At 35.0% G+C, this 21,970-nt stretch overlaps 1 protein-coding gene across 4 annotated transcripts in view; it reads right to left on the minus strand.

Moving 5' to 3' along the window:
- KIAA1328 (KIAA1328 ortholog) overlaps positions 1-21,970 on the minus strand; it is a 375,328-nt gene that overhangs the window by 145,440 nt on the left and 207,918 nt on the right. For all 4 annotated transcript variants that reach the window (XM_032602500.1, XM_032602499.1, XM_032602502.1 and 1 more), the window contains one exon: positions 3-676. In XM_032602500.1, the coding sequence (XP_032458391.1) occupies positions 3-676 (674 nt within the window). The remainder of the gene's footprint in view (positions 1-2; positions 677-21,970) is intronic.

Raw genomic sequence — 21,970 nt, forward strand, 5'->3', positions numbered from 1 at the left:
ACCAGTTATAGTCCAGTCGAGACTGATGAAGCTGCTGCTGCTTTAGGAGTAGTTTTGTCTCCTGCTGGGCCAGTAGATGCTGAAGGCGTTCCTTTTCAATTTCCAGCTCCATTTTCTGAAGCATGAGTTGCTGCCTTCTATCTTCTGAGAGCTGCTTTTTGACATCAGTTTCACTAGGCTGCAGTGCCCCTTGGCCACGCATCGGAGATGTCCAGGAAAGCCCACAATACCTGCATGATTCCAGATGTGTCTTGGAATATTCAGGGACCATGTTTGTCGGATGGCTCTCACGAACATGATCCGCATTTTCAGAAAGTCTATGACCACAACACTGACTAGATGGAGTAGCCTTAAGGTGTTGGCATTCCTTCATGTTCAGGTCCTCTGGTGGAACTTTCTCTGTAGGGACTGCATCTACTAGTTTTTCCCCTGGGGATCCATAATTACATGTTCTGGTCTCTGATGGCACCTTGTCCACATCCTCTTTGGGATAATGAAGGGCTGCTTGTTTCGAAGAATTACTCCTAAATTCCGCAAGGGATTCTGAAGCTGAGTCCTGATTTGCAGACTTAGGCCTTTGCTCGGTTTGAGTGTGGGTTTGTGGTTTGGCTACACTCAAGTAGGAACCATCCAGTTCCACAGATGAAGACCAGAGAGTGCTTTTCCTACTGGATACCTAAAAGGAATCGCAAGATCACTTGTCAAATAAGAGCACAACAGGAGTTCTTTTGACTTTTCAGAAATCAGTGATATATGTTTACCAAGACAAAGCTGTGTTTTTGGCTTCTTAATTAATAAATGATGGTAGTCACATAGCTAAACAGACATGTGCCATAAAGCTAATCTCATTTTCAAACAATCTACATTTCAGTAAATCCACAAGGATGAGAAAAAGAAAGTGTTGCCACTCGCTGCTTAAGCAAGATTTCAGGAATTGCAAATAATGGGGTATATAGCATCAACTTTGAGAAGAAGAAAACCATGGAATGTTAATGCCTTAAAATGTTTAATTTTGAATACTAAGCCAAGAAATCCATTCAGCCACCTTAAATATCCTTTGATTGGCCATTACATAGCATGAGATTTGATGTAGAACATTTTACCTTATACTGAACAGGATGTTAGTTACTGCTAGAAATTTGATGAGTTCTTATAAATATCTTTACAGCACACAGATAAGACCAAGCACTTTCCACAAAATATGATTCTAATCAAAAGCAGTTATTTAAATACAAAACATATTTAATTTCAGCTGTAAACATAAGTGATTTTTCAATTAAGTTGTTCAAGTGATTATAGTCTGATAGAACTCAGGCAGAAAGGAAGAGTTGCAAACTACCTTTGACAGGCCAGTAGAGTGAGCTTTCCCAGCATTTTAGCCTCAACCCTGTTTCATCAAGGAGAGCAAAACTTAGTTTATATCAATGACTCTCAAACTTTAGGATGCATCAGAATCACCTGGAGGGCTTGTTCAATGTGAATTGCTTGGCTTACCCCCCAGAGTTTCCAATTCAGTAACTCTAGAGTAGAGTCAGAGAATCTGCATTTTTAACAAGTTCCAATCTGGAACCACACTTTGAGAACCACTGGTCTGTACCACGGTCCATTGGACTGCTCCTCTGTCCCTCTTTTAAGGACCACTTTGATTGCATCAGGCCTACCCATGTAATCCTGGCTGATTTCCTCATCTCAAGATCCTTAACTTAATCACGTCTGTAAAGCCTCTTGTCATACAAAGTCGCTTGTGCCATATAAAATGACATTTACAGGTTCCAGGAATTAGGACATGGACATGTTTGGGAGGCTATTATTCAGTTTGCCCCAACTTCTTTTAAAGTAAGAACTAATTCATAAACAGTTGAGATGGTTATGTATTCCATAGAGACATGTACTCTATGAATAATTGAGATCCCTAGCAGAGGGGGAAAAAAAATCCCACCAATTTACTTTGCAATAGTTGAAAATGATGAACTGATTGGTAAAAAGTGTCACCTAACATATATATAGCAATGCAATTTTTCCTCTCCTATGATAAAAGGGGGCTATTACAATGACTCTTTTAAGATTTTGAGTTTCTAAAGCAATGTTAAAGGAGTTCTGTTTAAATTAGAATGAGCCACATCTGGGGAGATGACTTGGGCCTCTTCAAAGAAGCCACGTAATTTTATATGCTGAGCAGATGACACTGAGCAGATGACAAGCTACATAAAAGGAACTAGTCCTAGGGCAAAATGTATGATAAACTACCTCATTAAAAAAATTAACCTTATTTTACACCTAAAGGAAAACTCTAGTCCACATTCATCTCCCCTATTCTGAACTTCTGTAGCACTTATTGTCAACAGAAATAACATTTATCACCTGCTATTTTATATGATAAACCATCTTTTTATAGATTATACTTTTAAAATGAGAAATAATTTTTTTAAAAGTCCAGAAACTTAAATCAACTATTTTATGTCATCACATAGTTTCTAATCCATGTATCATTAATGTAACAGTAGATAGCATGTATATATTATTTTATATTCTCATTTTTGTTCCTTAACATTATTTACATATGTGCATTTTTAGGTATTTATATAGCTTACACTTACTTCAATGGTGTTGAGTGTTACATTATTCACAAATGTCAGGTATTTGGAATATTTCTAAAATATTTTGTAGTTAGCTTTTATGTTTTTGAGAGGCACTACAACTTAATGATTTCCATGCATGCTTTGCTCAAAGAGAATACTGCTTTGCCAATTACCTGCTGGGTGACTGTGCAACTTGGTAGACGGAGTTCTAAGATGGTCCTCAAGATTCCCATCCTTTTGGTGTCCCCACCCTGTATTATCTCCTCCCCTTAAGTGAGGGTAGAACTTGTGAATATGATCAGATCAATCCTGTGGTTATGTTACCTTATATGGCAAAAAGGACTTTGCAGATGTAACTGAGGCTCCAGCTGACTTTGAATTAATAAAAAGGGAGATTATCTCACGCGGGCCAGACCTAGTCAGGTAAGCCCTTTAACAGAGGGTCTGGTGCCCTCCCCAAGATCAGAGATTCTCCTGCTGGCCTTGAAGAAATAAGCTACTGTGTGGTGGGAGGGCTTTTTTTTTTTTTAAGATTTTATTGAAGTAGAGTTGATTTACATGTTGTGCTAATTTCTGCTGTACAGCAAAGCGACTCAGTTACACATATATATTGGGTTGACCAAAAAGTTCGTTCAGTTAGTGAATACACTGTTCAATAAAATTCTTGGTGAAAATGAGTCTTTTATTTTTACTCAAAACCGAACGAACTTTTTGGCCAACCCAATATATTCTTTTTCATATTCATCATGGTTTGTCACAGGATATTGAATATAGTTGCCTGTGCTATACAGTAGGACCTTGTTGTTTATCCATCCTATACATAATACTTTGCATCTGCTAACCCCAGACCCAGATATAGAGAACAGTCTTGTGGTTGCCAAGGGGTGTGGGGGTGGGGGGAAGGAATGGGAGTTTGGGATTAGCAGAGGCAAACTATTATACATAGGGTGGGATGGCTTATGCAGGGGCTCATGTGGCAATGACCTCTGGAGCCGAAGGCAGTTTCCAGACAACAGTGAGCAAGAAAATGAGGCACCTACCATACATATGCAAGGAAATAAATCCTGCCAACAGCCCACTGAATGTAGCCCAGCTGGCATTTGATCGCAGCCTTCTAAGACCCTGAGCATAGGACCCAACTAAGCTGTGCCAGACTCTTGAACCACAGACACTGTGAGATAGTAAATGTGTGTCGTTTTAAGCTGCTAAGTTTGTAGTAATTTGTTACACAGCAATAAAAAAACTAATATAACATATTATCCAACTTGCCTGAGCCTCAGGTTCCTCAACAGAAAACCAGGGATTAAAAATAGCAGCTACATCAAAACTGAACGTGGTGGTGAGACAGATGAGCAGTTATCAAGGGTGCTAATTTATAAGGGTACTAATTTACAAAAAGGAAACACAAACCTTATATTTACCCAACTTCTTTCAAGGAGAACATTGTGGTGTATGTGTGCGGGGGGAGTGGGGTGGGGTGAGATCACCAAGGGGCATATTCAGTTACAACAGATTATCTCTGAACTGTCTTCAAGGAGAATGAGTTCAGTTATCGATCTTCATTTTGCTACAGTGAGGTTTGTAGTTGGGCCAGAGTTGAATTGCTTGAGACAACAGAGAGGTTCTTCATCTTTCTCCTTCATATAAAGGATGTCAGTCTTAACACTAACATCTTGCACTGCCTCTTAAGGTTGTTGTGATGATTAGATGAGATAATTCATATAAAGTGCTTTGGATGGGGCTTAATTTCCCTTGGGGCACACACGGAAGTCACAGTGGGCCTAAATGAAACTGATGTATTTTTCTTTCTGGGGCTGCTCCATGCTTTCTATATGATATTTACAAATATAACTTCTCTTAACTAAGGCTTAAACTAACAACAAATCCCAAACTGCTGTCTCTGGTATCTGGGTTTGACATGAATTTTTCAGATATATAACACTAACTTAGAAACCATTAGATATTTTTTTAAACGGAGGCATAACTTATACATAATAAAATGCACATACCTTAAGTATACAGCTTGATGAATTTTTATACTTGCATTTACCCAGGTAATCATCACCCAGATCAAGTTACAGAACAATTCCATTACCCCAGAAAGTTCCTTTGTGTCCTTTCTAGTCAATATCACGTCCTCACACTCCCAGGAGTAACCATTATTCTGATTCTTATGATCATGGATTAGTTTTGCCTATGTTGAACTTCATATAAATGGAATCATACAGTATGCTACCCTTTTGTACCTGGTTTCTTAAGCTCAACATAATTTTTGAGTATCTTCTATGTTGTTGTGTATATCAATAGTTTATTCTTTTTTACTGCTGCATAGTACTTCATTGTATGAATAAAGCAAAATTTGTTTATCCTTTTATTGGATTAGGTTGTTTCCAGTTTAGGGCTATTATATATAAAGCTGCTATGAATATTCTCATACAAGCCTTTTTTTTAGACATACACATTTGTTTCTCTTGGGCACAGGGTAGGCATATTTGACTTTATTAGAAACAGCCAATAAGCTTTCCAAAGTGGTTATTCTGTTTCACACCCCCATCCGCAAATTAAGAGAGTCCCAGCTGCTTCACATTCACAGCAACACTCCCTAGTGTGTTTCATTTTTAGACAATCTGGTGCCTGTATAGTTAAATAACACTGTGGTTGTATTTTCCATTTCCCTGATATGTAATGATATTAATGAACATATGCTTGATGGTCATTTGGATATCTTCTTTTATGAAGTTCTTGTTGAAACTAATATATTTAAATAATTCAAAATAATTTTTAAAGGAGTGAAGATGAGAAATGAAAAATGAAGGTCAGGGAAGACAATGTCATGCAAATTGTTTCTGATGAGATAACTTGGCTCTAAATGGTCACCTTCATTGACCACTGAATGCAGAACATGCTCCCAGAACACCCTGTCACTTTGGCTGCTCTCAACTCAGAGTTTACCATATACTGTGCTAAATGTTTTACATATTCAACCTATTATTCTTAACAACAATTCTGTAAGGTAGTTATTATAATTAGCATTTTACAGATGAGAAAATGAAGTTCAAGGAATCAACACAACTTTCCCAAGGTCACATCAATATAATATGTGAGACATGGGACTATGCCTCACTCCAAATCCATAATCTTCCATTGCTTCCTGCTGTAGATCTTTATTAAAAAATTCTTTAATATGAAATACATTAAACATAGAAAAGTACACAAAACAGTTATGAGCAAGGCAATGCCCAATGTAACTACCATCCAAGATACAGAAGACGACCCTTGTCTTCTGTACTCAGAAGACCCTGATGGCCCTGAGCAATCACCACTCTCTACCTCTCTTGCCAAAGGGAATGACTACCTTGACTTTAATGGGAATCACTTCTTTGCTTTAATACTTCTCTGCTTAAATATCCATACTAGAGTTCAGTTTTACCTGCTTATTTTTAAAGTATAAATGAAATCATATGATATACATTCTTTTGTGTTTAACTTCTTTCACCCAAAGTTATACTTGTGAAGTTCATACATGGTGCTGCATGTGGCTGTATTTTCATAGCTTTATAGCAGGGGTCAGCAAATTTATTCTGTAAAGGGTCTGACAATAAACATTTTAAACTTTGCAGTCCATACAGACTTTGTCATAACTACTCAGTTATGCTTTTGTAGTGTGAAAGAAAGAGATAATACATAAATGAATAACTATTCTAGGAAAACCTTATTTGTAGACACACTGAAATTTAAATTTCATGTAATTTTCCTATTTCATGAAATATTCTTTTTTTCCCAACCATCTAAAAATCTAAAACCATTCTTAGCTCATGAGTTGTACAAAACGATACAGTTAGCTAGATTTAGCATCCCACAGTTTGCCAAGTGAACTTGATAATTACGTTGCGTGCTCTTCCATTTAAAGGAGTCTATGAATATCCTAAGATATGGTCAAAACTCAATAAGCAAACTGAACAATATGACTTGTGATGTGCTATCTATTTACATGTTTTCTGTGTGATGAAAATGAGTTGGACTGAGTGCTTAATTAGAAATAAACATAAAGCATGTAGAAGAATATACCTGGGCAAGTCAAACACATTGTATAAATTAAAAAAAAAGTTTAGATAGAAAATGATCTATGGAATACAACAGATAAAAATGTTAAGTTCAAAATGGTAGCATATTAGGATTTGTCTTATATAAAAGGTACCATAACCTTGGCTACATTTTTAGACTCTAGATGTGGCAGAAATGAAGCCATAAAATCTTTGACAGGGTATGCTGTGGGATTTACTGTACAAAAGAAAGATGAGGAGAAAATGCAGGCAATACTTGGCTTATGACAGAGTAGAAGCATAATATCTCTTAATTTGGGTAGACACAGGCCAATGACTAGATAAAAAAACACCAATGAGAAAAGTATAAGGTTTAAAAAAAAGTGTGAAAGACTTATCTTGGACACAAAGAAGAATTTTCTGATACTGAAAGTTAGTAAATTTCTGAGTTGGAAGGTTTTCAGAATCTTTAAGATACTCTTTTAAAATATGACAGATATTTTTAAAAGACTTCATAGAAAATAAAGGATGTCTATTTTATAAACATTTATGATATGATCTTGTATGCATGCATGGAAGCACACACAGGTGTGTAGGTATATATATGAACATACACATTCCTATGGTAATCTAGGGCTTTCTGGTGTTCTCACATAATAAAAAATAACTGCAGTATTGTTTCGTGAAATACCATCAACAAGTAAACAGTGATGTTTTATAAATTTCTGCAAATCATTTTTGCAGCCCTGGCCAATCTCTGCTATGAGCCGTAAGGAGAGAGCCAAACTAAACTGCAGTAATTATTTCCTGCAACAGGTTGTTATTTATATAATTAGGAAGAGATTACTTACAATGCATTTATGAGTTGTTAACTACAGGATTAGTCAATAGCACCAACAGATCTTATTGGTATTCATTTCTCTAATGGTAAATAATAATTTACGATCCTGGCAAGCACCCTATTAACAATCCTCATATTCCCACGGACAGCCTTATAAGAAGAAAAATCTCAATTTCGTAACTTCAGAATTTCCCCGTATCCTCTTTATTTTATGATGAAGTCAGAAATTCAAGAGCTAGATAAATATTTTTAAACCTAAACTACTGTGTGTGGGGCAGGTCATTGTATTACCCAGAACATTTGGAGTTAATATAAAATAAGGCACAGAATGACAAGCTGCATTTTTAGTCAAGCTTACATGAACCAGTTGTCGAGCTGACAGAAGCTACGTAATGCAACAGCTGCACTGTGTGGTTTGCCAAAGTCTCATCCCAAATAAATGTTCATTCTCCCCAGTGCAATTAACTCTCCTATACTGGCAGATTTTGCTAGATCATCAAGGTAGATTACCTTCTAGTGTTATGAACTAAATACTTACAGGTGTTATATCATCAATTATAACTTACAAACTTTGGCATTTAGCAAGACATCCAGGCAAATGAATCATCTAATTTATGAATTATTTATAAGAAATTCACAGCATGCTCCTGGCATCATCCATGGCCTTTTCCAGGTCATATGACACCAATTAGAGCTGAATTTTAAATTATTCAATAACCTGAACTCTCTTGTCATTTAACATATAGATATCAACGCAGCAAACAAGTTAAATCTAATGGGCCCTCGAGGTTTAAGCTTCTCCACTGCACAATCGCTAAAGCTGTAGGCCATCAACGGAAGTAACAGAATGCAGCAGTCAAACACATTTGCAAGGCTCTAATAACTTTTTCTATTTCCCAGGGACTGTGGCACAGTCTAGGATTATTGAATCTAAAAGGCACTGAAGCCAATAATTATGAGATTTAAAAAGTATAGGCACACAAGATTGTACAAAAGACAGAATATTAGCAACAGATACCAAATGTGGTACCAACTCTTAAGATACATACACTGTAGGCCTGCCAAAATTTTTAACAGTAATTACCAGACTCAGAAAAGGTTAAACCTCATATTCTTTAATCATTACTACATTTCCTGAAAGCTGGAATGTGTTGATTTGCTATAAAAATGAATACAGAGCACAGAATAATTGACAGTATACTTAAAGTCAAAATACCTTGATTAGAATTCCAGTACAGCTACTTAGGAATTCTATTATTTTGGGCAAGTCATTTTACATCTCTTAGAGGCAATTTAGATGTTAGTAAAATGGTTGGGTTTGATAAGCTCTATAGTTTATGCTATCCTTAAGTGCTGAAAAACCCTGGGATTGGGTTGTCGTACCCCAAGGAAATGAGAGAAAAGAAAAGATGAGAAATTATACCAATCAGTAAATGTTCACCTATCAACTAACAGACATACTAAAAAATTACTGAATGCCCCTTGGTTCTATTTCCCCTAGCAAATTCTGTGTTTTAACATTACTGCCTTATATGACTCACATGCTCAAGAACTTAAATCAGCATCTTAATTTATCTATCTGGTCACTAAATCTGAGAGAGACACAAATGAAGATTGAGTAAGACAAAAATACAATTGTGAGGAGAGTCCTAAATATTTGATGGGATTTAAATATTTTGATGGGATGGGACAATCATTCACCATAGAAATACATAACAGTAGTACTGATTCAAATCACTTCCACGTATATGATCATAATTGCTAAAAGAAAAAAAATGGAGCTTTATACATGGTTTTCTAAATCTACAAGAGGAAACAGATACCCAAGGCTAGCTTTAATTATTTAATGAAGATCAGAAAGAAGCTAAAATAATTTTTATAGAGAAAACGAGACAAAGACAAATTAGAAGTGGTGAGGACAATCTTCACAGGTACAAAATGAAAACAAGACATATTGAATAATAAAGCCAAGGGTACTTGGATTCAGTTAGGGATGCAGCACAAGAAAATGATCCAAAAGAGCTAACACCAGTTTTCCCCTGCCACTCCCTTGGCGTTACGTTTGGACAGAGTATCCTGGGGCTCACTGTCCTCTCATATATCCCTCTAGTAACAGCCAGGCTCAAGGATGGAAACAAAAACTGCATGTAGGCAAGATGTTTCAATGCAGTTTTTCTTCTTAAAGGAAGCAAACAAGATTAGTTTGTGTCAAATGAAGGAAAGCTTTAACAAAGTATTCTTGATACACCTTCTAGAAAACATAAAGTTAACACTATTTGAATGTGACCAACTGTCCCTGAAGGGGAAGTCAGAATGCATTTATGTTGTTGGATGAGGGGAAAAAGTATCTGTGTTATATTTTTCAGACTAGAAAATAAAAATAAACTCTCTTGAAAAAGAGCATTTACAAAATACCAAGAAATATAACCTATAGCCTACTTGCAGGAAATAGGAGGAAGGTAAAACCAGGCTCTTTATTATATCAAGATGTCCCAAAGTGAATCACAGCCCTTTTACTAAAGATTAGTGTCTTCCATATTCATTTTTTCCCCATATAAATGGCTGCAGACCGGAAATGTTGAAGAAACCTAATGAGAAGCATTTCTGAATGAACAAAAAACTACCAAACCAAAGAGGTGGTCACCCTTAAAGGGAAAGCTCTCCCTGGCAGCTCACGATTTTTTAGAATTCTTAGTCCTTTAATTATATAATACCAAATCCCGACTTTTAAAAATTTAGAACATTTTTTACTAGCTATTTTAGTTTACTGTAAAAAACCAACAGAAAAGATTTCATTTAGAAACTAATAAAAGATAAAATGAGTGATGCAATTTCCTAGTACTCAAATGCCCTAACTCCTTTTTCTATGCTTTGAAAGTCTACTCTTGTTTTAAGGCTGGCTTAGTACCACTGCCTCCCACTGTAGTTCCCTCACTTCCCAAGCTCAGATAAGCTGTGCCTTCCCCAGAAGGCACCCAAGGACAACTCTGTTCAGCCCTTTATTGTCATATTTATTTCATCCTGCTCTATCACAGTTAGCTGTTTTCACATCTTTAACTTTCTTTGTGATGTGTAAGAATGTACATTTCTCCTTGTGGAAATTGTGAAACCTTTGAGGGCAGTGACCTCAAAAGATACCATCACTTTCATTCATTGCTGTATCTCAATAAGAGATAATAGGTGCTTAATAATTTTTTTTTGCATACAGTTTGGCCCCTCTCCAGTACACGTTGTACGGAACTTGAGGAGAGGGGCAATGTTACTCTCAATTTCATATTTCAATGACACTGGTCTTTATAAATAAAAGATACTTAAAGTAATAAATATTTGTGGAATGAACCAGTAAGTAGGAAGCAGGAGCAGCAACAGCTAAATGACCTAATTTGTATCCTAAGGAATTTGATAACTTAGTTTTACTTATTATAAAATATATTGTACTTTTTGCAGGAGCCACTTACTTCTTCTATAAGTACTTTTTTCCAATAAGTCTTTAAAAGTTAACAAAAATTCTATAAATGCAGGAAAAATTCCAACTATATATCTATATTACACAGGGTCAATAAACATAGGAATCTCAACGCCTTATTTGGTTTGGATCTATGAAACAGTAAATTACAAGAGCACTTTTTACTTTTGAGATGAGAATTTAAACTTAAAGCACATCATTATATTACTTTCTAAAATGTTCGATGAAATGGTTTTAAAACAAGAAACTATGTTGAAAGACCACAAAATGTGTGCTATATCAACCTAGATTAGGGATAGGCAAACAGACTGGTTGTAAGACACACCTGAGAATAAAAGGCAACTAACTGCCTCAGGATTCCTACTTTGAGTTATTAAAAAAATATGTCGACATAATTGACTTTCATATCATAAACAAGGCTGACATATTTTGAGAGAGACAACGTTAAGTTCAGAAGGAAGATTTATGAAAATTTTGGACAAGCAGGGCTTTCAAAAATGTAAAGTTAATTGTGTTTTCCCCCAATCCTTTTTCAGTTAAGCGTGTCCTCCAATTTGTAAAAGATACTCCCAAACAAATACAGTTCTAGAACTATTTAAAAAAATACTTAAAATAATACATTATTAAGCAATATACATAATAAACAATAATACGTAAATAAGCAAAACTTTTGCAGCTAAAAGTCAAATCTTGCATATTTGTTTAACAATAGAAGGGAAGAGTATATATAAACAAAATACTATGGATAAACACATTTGGTATTATCCTCCTCCTGCTCTATAATTTTACCCAAAGGTATACGCTGCCACCTTGGGGTGAGTGAGGAGGACGGGCATCTGGAAGTGTCCGTGAGATACTGTCCTAGCTGCTGGGAATACAAAGTTTGATGAGAATCCCAACATTCATGGCTCTCAAATTTTGGCTAAGGAGGAAAACATTTTATGTGATAAGAGTGTTATTGCAAACAGCTGAGGACCATTAGTGATGCGACCTTTGCCTTTAGTGGGGAGAGGGGAAGTTGGGGCATTTTCATAATAGAGGGGACATTTAGACTAAATTATGGAAGACAGACTGGAGTTTATTAATGATAAAGGTATATGTGAAGGTGTATAGTGTATGTAGGGTAGGACATTTCAGGCAGTGGGGAGAATATGAGTAGAAAACCAGAGATTATGAAAATAAATATGTATGGTGAACTCTAAGTAGTCCAGGGCATGGTGGACAGGGTGAGGCAGAATGAATGAAGCCAAAATGTCAGAGAGGTGGCAGAGTACAAATGGTGTAACTGCCATGTTAAAGAAGTTTCACTTTAAATTGTTTATGCCCACCTAATACAGAAGATGGCCAATAAGCCATCTGTGGTGGGCAGTTGGAAGCAAACGAAATAACAAAAGGCAAGATAATCTACTCAGTACTTAAAGGAATCGAGACATGAAATATAAATGGGAGATAGTAAAAGACAAAAAAGGAAAGGAAGACCTATCACAGACCAAAACATTAAACAAATTAGTATAATTAAAATTAAAGTGTTTAGATCTACATATTATATTGAGTGATCTTTATAGAGAGTAAGGGGACTCGGTAGAGAGTAGGTGCCTAGCCAAGGCACAAAAAGGAACTATAGCAGGAGGAAGTTACCAACAACCTTTCTACAATTTGTTGATTAAGTACCCTATAGAACTCCATCAGGATCCAGTACCTCCAAATTCTCAAAAGGGTTGGACAGAATACACTGTAGATTAGTTTGTTTTAATCCTCCCTTCATGAATAACTATGAGAACAAAATATATTATATATTTAAAAATCTGTTTGAAGGCATTGAAGTGTTACCAAGGTAGTGAGGACATGAAGGGGCCAAGATCCCAGATCAAAGGTAAATAAGAAGGAAAGAAAAAAAAAAAAAAAAAGACAATTGCTCAGCAAGATAACCCCTCCCCCCAAAAAAAAGGTAAACAAGAAAAGTTAGCTTTACATTAGTTGCCACTCTTCTGTTCAACACAGAAGGAAGTGCTGGCTGAGAAGCTGAGAAGAGCTTTAAGCAGTGTCACAGGGGTGGAAACAAAATTTAGACTTCAGAGCCTTCCAAGAAAGAGGTCCTGTCAAAAACCCCAGACTCTCAATTGAGACCCCTAAAAAGCTAGTAATAAGAATGTAATAGAAGAGCCCATACTACAATTGGACTTCAAATCCACTCAGTGTAAGACTGGGTTAAGGTTATTTGAACCATGCTAAATGCCTGCAAGAAGCAGCAGCAAATTCTCTCTGGAGAAAGATAACATCAAACAGAAACTCATATTATATCTAATTTTTCCACAGACAATGTCTAACATTCAATAAAAAATAATGAAGCATACAAAAAGATAAAAATAACAGACTTACAAGAGAAAAAAAAAGTCAATAGGAATAGAGCCACAAGAGGTTTACATATTGACATTATCAAAAATGGACTTTAAAATAATTGTGATTTATGTGATTAAGAAATTAAACGATATTATGAAGATATTCAGAGAACTGGAAACTAGAAAAAAATCAAATGAAAATTTTAGGACTGAAAATACAATTAAAAACTTATCAGCAGATTAGATATATCTGAGGAGACAATTAGTAAACTGGAATAAAAGTCCAAAGATAATATCTAGACTAACATGAAGAGATGGACATAAAAGGATGGAGAGATATAAAAGAATGTGTGAAAGATGATGAAAAGAGCCTAAAATAAATGTAATTATAATACTAGAAGAAAGGAAAAAGACAGAAAGAGGAGGAAGTAATATTTGAAGAGATAATGCAGAGAAGTTTTCAAAACTGTTATCAAGCCACAAATTTAAGAAGTAGTGTGAGGCTTCCCTGGTGGTGCAGTGGTTGAGAGTCCGCCTGCCGATGCAGGGGACACGGGTTCGTGCCCCAGTCCGGGAAGATCCCACATGCCGCAGAGCAGCTAGGCCCGTGAGCCATGGCCACTGAGCCTGCGCGTCCGGAGCCTGTGCTCCGCAACAGGAGAGGCCACAACAGTGAGAGGCCCATGTACTGCAAAAAAAAAAGAAGTAGCATGAATCCAAAGGAGGATAAATACAGAGAAAGCCAAAATCCACCATAGAGCACATCATAGTAAAATTGGTAAAAATCAAGGACAAATAAAAAATTCTCAAAAGCCAACAGAAAAGCAGGCACTTCACAAACTTCAAGGAGACAATAATAAAACTTACAAATGACTTTTAAAGTTAAAATAATTCTATTACCTAGCAAAAATATTCACTGAAAATGAAAGTGACAGATTTTTGCTTCCAGTCCTGAGTAGGTCAGAAATTAACCTCCAAACTGAAACAAGAAAAACTGATCTCAAGAAAAGAAGAAAAACCTATCTCAAGAGTAGGAAACAGGTAGCAGAGATTGTGTTGTCTGAGAGAAAAGAATAAAATTCAGTAAGTTCAACAATAGCCTATGTTTTCTGCCTGAAGGGAACTTCTAAATTGCAGCACAGAGAAGGAAGAACACAAATGGAGCCGAGCAATCTCACTGAGTTGAGGAATCAGAGATTAGAGTTGGGGGAAGCAGAAATGGCTAGTATATGAGAGACTAAGTATCCAAGGGAAGGGAGCATAAGGGTCTGCTTGAGTCTCTGGCTGAATACCAATCTGTGCATGTGCAGGATGAAAACTCATGAGGAACTCCAGGGAAAGAACAATTACGGAGAAGCTGCAAAAAGAACAATTCACAAAACTCAAGAGATGGGGAATTCATACTAGTCAGAGTGGAGAGGTCTCAATGAATACAGCAGCATTCAAGACAGATCACAAAAGGGCCACATCTTAGGTGTGTGGTTAAATTAACCCTGGAGTAAAGGCTAAACTAGAATTACTCTAAAACTGCTTAAATAAAGGCCTTGAATTGATCAAACTAATCTTAAAGCAAACTTACTGCTGTCCAGAACAAACCTCAACACTTTGTAGAGGAACACAACCAAATTCAGCACTGAACAACAGAAAATTCATAATTATGACATTCAATTACTAGACAAATGAAGAAACAAAAATGTGACCCATAACCAGAAGAAAATCAATCAATAGAGGTTGAAAAATAACAGAAATGATGGAATTATTTAAAAAAGACCTAAAAGGAGCTACTACAAATATTTTCAAAGATATCATGGAAAACATGATAAGGAGAGAAATGTAAGAAATATTTTTTTAAACATGGAATTTCTGGGAAAGAGAAATATAACGTGTTAAATGAAAATTTCACTTTATGAGATGAACAGTACATTAGATACCTGCAGAAGAAATGATCAGTTATCATGAAGATACAGAATGACAAATTATCCAAAATGAAGCAGAGAGAAAAAAAAGATGAGTCAGTGAAAGAGAAAGAAGAGGGGAGGGGAGAAAGAAATAGAATATTGGTAACATTTATAAAATATGAAACAATCTAATGTTTTTATGTATGAATATTTGTGTTTCTATATATATACATGCATATATGTATACATACATGTGTACATACTCACACATACTAAAGTGCCAGAAGAAAACAATGGGGGTACAACAGAAAATATACTTGAAGGGATAAAAGCCTAAAATTTTTCAAATTTGTTAAAGAAGCTCAATAAAGCCTGTGTGGGAAAAATATAAAGAAAACCACATCAATTCACATCCTAATAAAATAACTGAAAACTAGTGATAAGAAAAAAAATCTCAGTAGTAACCACAGAAAAAGGAAACATTACATATAGAACATAAAGAACTATGGCAGACTTCTTACTAGAAATTATGCATGCCAAAAGACAAAGGCATGATATCTTTAAAGAGCTAACAGAACTATCAACCTAGAATTCTATATTCAATGAAAATATCCTTCAGAAAATAAAGAAGAAATGATTTTTTTCCCTCAGAAAAACAAAAGCTACGATAATTCATTGACAGCAAATCTGCACTGCATTAAATGTCAAAGAAGTTTTTCACGCACAGGCAAATGACACCAGATAGAAACCTGGACCTGGTAAAAGAAAAATAAAATGTTACAAATAGTAAGTTAGTTACAAATGATCGCCAAGCAGATAATATAAAAGGCTTTTAGTTCTCATTAATTGATCTCTTTAAAAGATTGTTTAATGCAGTAATAATAACAATGTATCAATATTTTAAATATATGTAGAAGCAAAATGTTTCACAACAACAGCACCAAGGACAAAAGCATATTGATATAAGGTTCATATATTCTATATAACATGGAATGATAGTATTTGAAAGTAGAACGTAGTAAGTTAAAGGTTAACATTACAAAACTTAGAACCACTAAAAAACAAAACATAGAAGCATAGCTAATACGTCAATAGGAAATCCTAAAACATAATCAATTAACCTAAAAGAAGAGAACAAAAAGAAAAAGTACAGATGGGACAGAGAGAAATTAAAAAGCAACATGGTAGATTGAAATACAAACATATCAATGATTACAACTAATGTAAATGAACTTAATGCCCCAAATCAAAGGACAAGATTCTCAGACTGCATAAAAAAGCAAGACTGAATTATATGCTATCTACAAGAAACTCACACAAAATATAAAGGTGAGGACAGATTAAAAGTAAATTGAATAGAAAAGAATGTACCATTCAAACATTAGTCAAAAAAAGTTGGAATGGTTGTTAATTTCAGACGAAGTAGACATCAAAACAATAAAACTGCCAAGGAAAATGCAGACATTTCATAATGATAAAGGGTTCAGTTCATCAAAGCATCAAAGTAATCCAACTGAGTATGCACCTAACAACAGAGTTTAAAAATATATGAAGGAAAAATGACAGAATGGAAATGAAAAATAGAATAACAAACAATAAAAGTTAGAGATTTCAACACTCTTCTGTCAGTAAGCAATAGAGGAAGAAGAAAAATCAATAGGGTTATAGAACACAAACGAGACTATCACCCAATTCAATCTAATTAACATTCATTTTAAGTGCGCATGAAAAAGCTACCAATATAAACTATATGCTGAGCCATAAAACAAGTTTCAACAAATCAAAAAGAACTGCCATTGAGACAAAGAAATTAAACAAGAAATCAATAACAGAAAGCTATCTGGAAAATCAACAATTATTTTAATATTCAGTAGTACACTTCTAAACATACTATGGGTCAAAGAACTCATAAGGGAAATTAGAAAATATTTTGAATTGAATGAAAATGAACACATAACACATCAAAATTTAGGGGGTGCAGTTAAAACAGTGTATAGAGGGAGATTTATAGCTCTAAACACATATTTTAGAAAATAAGGAAGATCTCAAATCAATACGGTGTTTCCATATTAAGAAACCAGAAAAAGAAGAATACACTAAACCCCCATAGCAATCAGGACAGAACTAATAAAGATTAGGGCAGAAATGAATGAAGTGTAACATGGACAAACATAGAAACAATGAAAACAAATCCTTCGAAAAGGTAAAACTTTAGACAGATCAAGAGAGAAGACAAACTACAGTATCAGGAATCAAAGACAGATACCACTACACATCCTAGTCATTAAAAAGATAACAAAGAAATATGAATAACTTTATGCCAATAAATTTGACAACCTAGATAAACAAATTGCTTTAAGGACACAAATTACCAAGACAGATCAAGACATAATAGAACACTTATTAGCTCTAAATCATTTAAACAAATTGAATTTGTAATTAAAAACTTCTCATAAAGATAGCTTCAGGCTCAGATGGCTTCACTGATGAATTCTCTTAAAATTTAAGTAAAAAGTAATACCAGTCTACACAAATTTTTTCATGAGGTAGAGGAAAGAGGAACATTTTATGTGGCTGATTAAAAAAAAAAAAAAACCAAAGACTTTACAAGAAAAGTATAAACCAAAATCCTTTATGAACATGAATGCAAACATTCTTAATAAAATGTTACCAAACTAAATATAGCAATATGTAAAAAGAGTAATATAAAATGACCAAATGGGATTTATCACAGAAAAGGTAGATTAGCTTAACAAGTGAAAATCAATCCACTATATTGATAGAAAAAAAGATAATTATATGATCACATTGATATAAGCAAAAAAAGCATTTGAGAAAACTCAACAACCATCTAGCAAGTTATAAAAAGAAATTTCCTCAATTAGATAAAGGGTACTTACGCAAAAGCCATAGCTACAATTAGACTTAATGATGAAAGAAATAATGCGTGCCATATGAGATTGGGAAAAACCCCATTGGGAAAAATGTCCACTGTCAGCACATCTCTTTGCATCTCCTCTGTATCGTATTGGAGATCTTAGCCAGTGCAATAAGGAAAATGAATGAATAAGTGAATGAATGAATGAATGGCACAGAGTTCAGAAATTAGAAAATAAAACTGCCATTATGTATAGACAGCATGATCATATATGTAGAAAATCATAAGGAATTCAGAATATCAAAATTACTTATTAATTTTAGCAAGCTCACAGGGTATAAGGACAATATATACAAATAAGGTATATTTCTATATTAGCAAATAGAAATTGAAACAAAAATAATACTTATAGTAACAGCCCAGACATGAAATCACTTAGAGATAAATTTAGACAAAATATGTACACTATTATACAGTGGAAATTAAAAAGTACTACTGAGAAAAATTGAAAAAGACCTGAATATATGGAGAGAGAGATTGTGTCCATGGATCAAAAGACTCAACATGGTTAAGATGTCAGTTTCCCCCAAATTGATTTATAGATTCAGTGAAATCCCAGTATATTCTTTTGTAGAAGTTGACAAGCTTAATCTGAAATCTATATAGAAATTCAATGCAACTAGAATAGCAAAAACAATTTTGAAGACAAAGAATAAAGTTGAAGAACTTACACTGCCTAATTTCAGAATTTCTTATAAAGCTATGTAATAAAGACATTGAGGCACTGGTATTAGGATTAGAGAGATAACTGGAAAAGGGTAATGAGTCCAGAAATGGACTTACATATAGGTGATCGGTCGTCTCTTGACAAAGGTACTGTATTAGCTTTCTAATGTTGTGCAACAAATTACCACAAAGTTAGAAGCTTAAAACAACATACATTTATTATCCCACAACTTTTGTTAACTGGGGTCTCTGCTCAGAATCCTAAAAGGCTGCAATTAAAGTGTTGGCCATGGTCAAATATGAAGCTTGAAGTCGTCTTTCAAACTCACGTAGTTGTTGGCAGAATTCATATCCCTGCAGTTGTGGAATCCATGGAGGCTTGCTTCTTTAAGTCCAGCAGGAGAGCTCTTTACAGAGAGGGCCCTACTGTCTCTTTTAAGGGCTTCTGCTTGATTAAATCAGGTTACCTAGGTTCTCCTTTTTGATTAACTCAAAAGCAACAAATTTGGGACCTTAATTCCATCTGCAAAATTCCTCTACCTTTGTCACCTTCTGTTGGCTAGATGCAAGTTACAAGTTCCGCTCCCATTCAAAAGAAAGGAATTGTACAAGGACATGACACATTAGTGGTCACCTTAGTGTGTGTCTGTCACAGGTAGGAAGATAACTCAATGGGGGAAAAGATGGCGTATTCAACAAATGATCCTGGAAAACTGCACAGCCATAAGGAAAAAATAAAACTTCAATCCTTACATCACTCCATACACAAAATTAACTCAAAAGGAGAATATAAAAAAAAGAATGTCCATATGTGTATAATTGAGTCACTTTGCTGTACAGCAGAGATTGGTACAATATTGTAAATCAACTATACTTCAATAAAAATTTAAAAAATAACTCAAAAGGAATTATAGACCTAAATATAAAAACAAAAACTAAAATTCTGAAGAAAACATGAGATAATCTATGCAACTATATAGTAGGCAAAATATGGTTTCCAGATTTAGCAAATAAAAATACAGGACTCCCAGTTAAATTTGAAATTTAGATAAACAACAAATAACTTTTTAGCATACATATGTTACATTATATAGGACATACCAATATTTTAAAAAATCCACACATGGGTTATTGGTGGGCTCGGGTAGTTAAATCAGACACAGACTATTCCAGGTGATTTTGAAATCATGACTGAGTCATGAGCTGCAGACTAGTTTTGTACTAAAACCGTGGTATAATGTGTGATATTTCAAGAATAGTTTGTCATTTTTACCCCAAAATTGTATTAAAATCTGAGAAAATTTTTTAATTACATGATTTTTACCTATAATAACTGAGTTACTGTAGTAATACTGTTTTAATCCTTTTTTTTTTTGGAGTACGCGGGCCTCTCACTGTTGTGGCTTCTTCTGTTGCGGAGCACAGGCTCCGGATGCGCAGGCTCAGCGGCCATGGCTCACTGGCCCAGCTGCTCCGCGGCATGTGGAATCTTCCCAGACCGGGACACGAACCCGTGTCCCCTGCATCGGCAGGCGGACTCTCAACCACTGTGCCACCAGGGAAGCCCTAATCCTTTTTTAAAATAAATTTATTTCATTTATTTATTTTTGGGTGTATTGGGTCTTCATTGCTGCATGGGGCTTTCTCTAGTTGTGGAGAGCAGGGGCTACTCTTCGTTGCAGTGTGTGTGCTCCTCATTGCGGTGGCTTCTCTTGTTGCGGAGCACAGGCCCTAGAGCACGTGAGCTTCAGGATTTGTGGCATGCGGGCTCAGTAGTTGTGGCTCGCAGGCTCTAGAGTGCAGGCTCAATAGTTGTGGCACACAGGCTTAGATGCTCTGCGGCATGTGGGATCTTCCTGGACCAGGGATCGAACCTGTGTCCCCTGCACTGGCAGGCGGATTCTTAACCACTGCGCCACCAGGGAAGTCACAATATTGTTTTAATTCTTAATCGATCTTGTTTCTAAATTGTTATTTTATATTATTAGCTAAATTAGGGAAGTAATATTTTACTTATTTATTTACAATTTTATTTTGTATGTAGTGAAACAAGCTTCACTGGACTTTTTGGTCAAGAAAAGACATCCCTTTTTTTAAAAAAAAAATTGAAGTATAGTTGATTTACAATATTGTGTTAGTTTCAGGTATATAGCAAAGTATGGTCACAAATGTATTCTCTTTCAGATTTTTTTCCATTATAAGTTATTACAAGATGATGAATGTAGTTCCCTGTGTGATACAAAAAATCCTTGTTGTTTATTTTATATACAGTGGAATGTATCTGTTAAACCTATACTCCTAATTTATCCCTCCCCCCGCCAAGACATCACTTTTCTGAATACAGAAGTAGTTTATTACTATAAACCAAATGATGATGATGGAAGTGATTCTAAAGAAATAAAGGCCAAGGGGTCATACTAGCTTTACTTCATACTAGTTTTACTTAGAAGTGTGATTCCCTCATATACTGAGTTCAGTTTTGTGGCCATAAATGACAGTAAAGTGCTAAAACCACAGTGTGTTACCCACCGATATATTCTGGCTAAAGAAGCAATGAAATTATCAAAACTTAAGAAGCATTTACATACATACATAAAGAAGTAAGGGATTTTGAAATAAAGAGTACTGATCCAACAGAAGCAGTGTACAATATTCACATATAATCATTACTACTTTGTAGGCTTATAAAGTAGCAATTTGGTTTGCTAAGAACACAAAGACCATGTGCAATTGTTGAAACATTAGTGCAAGACTGTATCAAAGGTGTATGCGTGATGTTGGGTAAATTTGTAGAAAAGAGAGTAGCTCAAGTACTCTTTTTTCATGACACTATAGCTTGATGTGGCTATGCAGGAACTAGCTAGTAATTCGAAAACAACTCCATATAATAAAACTAGCAAAATGTTTGTCATTGGAAGCTGAAGAATGCAAATATTCCACTAACATGACAGTTTTTCTAGTACACATGCATTTTAAACATCATAATGATATGAAGAAAGAATAGCATTTTTTGGCTTCATTGCCAACAAACATAACCAATTTTGAACAGTATAAAACTATGAAGGCTTACATTATCCATAAATGTCGTTTGACAGCACAGCAGCAATAGGAAAATATTCTGGACCATGAATCAAATTATAAATAAACATATTAATTCCTTCAGCTAGAATGTTTTACTATTTAAAAAATCAGGTGAATTA

The sequence above is a fragment of the Phocoena sinus genome, chromosome 14, assembly GCF_008692025.1.
Source record: "Phocoena sinus isolate mPhoSin1 chromosome 14, mPhoSin1.pri, whole genome shotgun sequence".
Classification (NCBI taxonomy): domain Eukaryota; kingdom Metazoa; phylum Chordata; class Mammalia; order Artiodactyla; family Phocoenidae; genus Phocoena; species Phocoena sinus.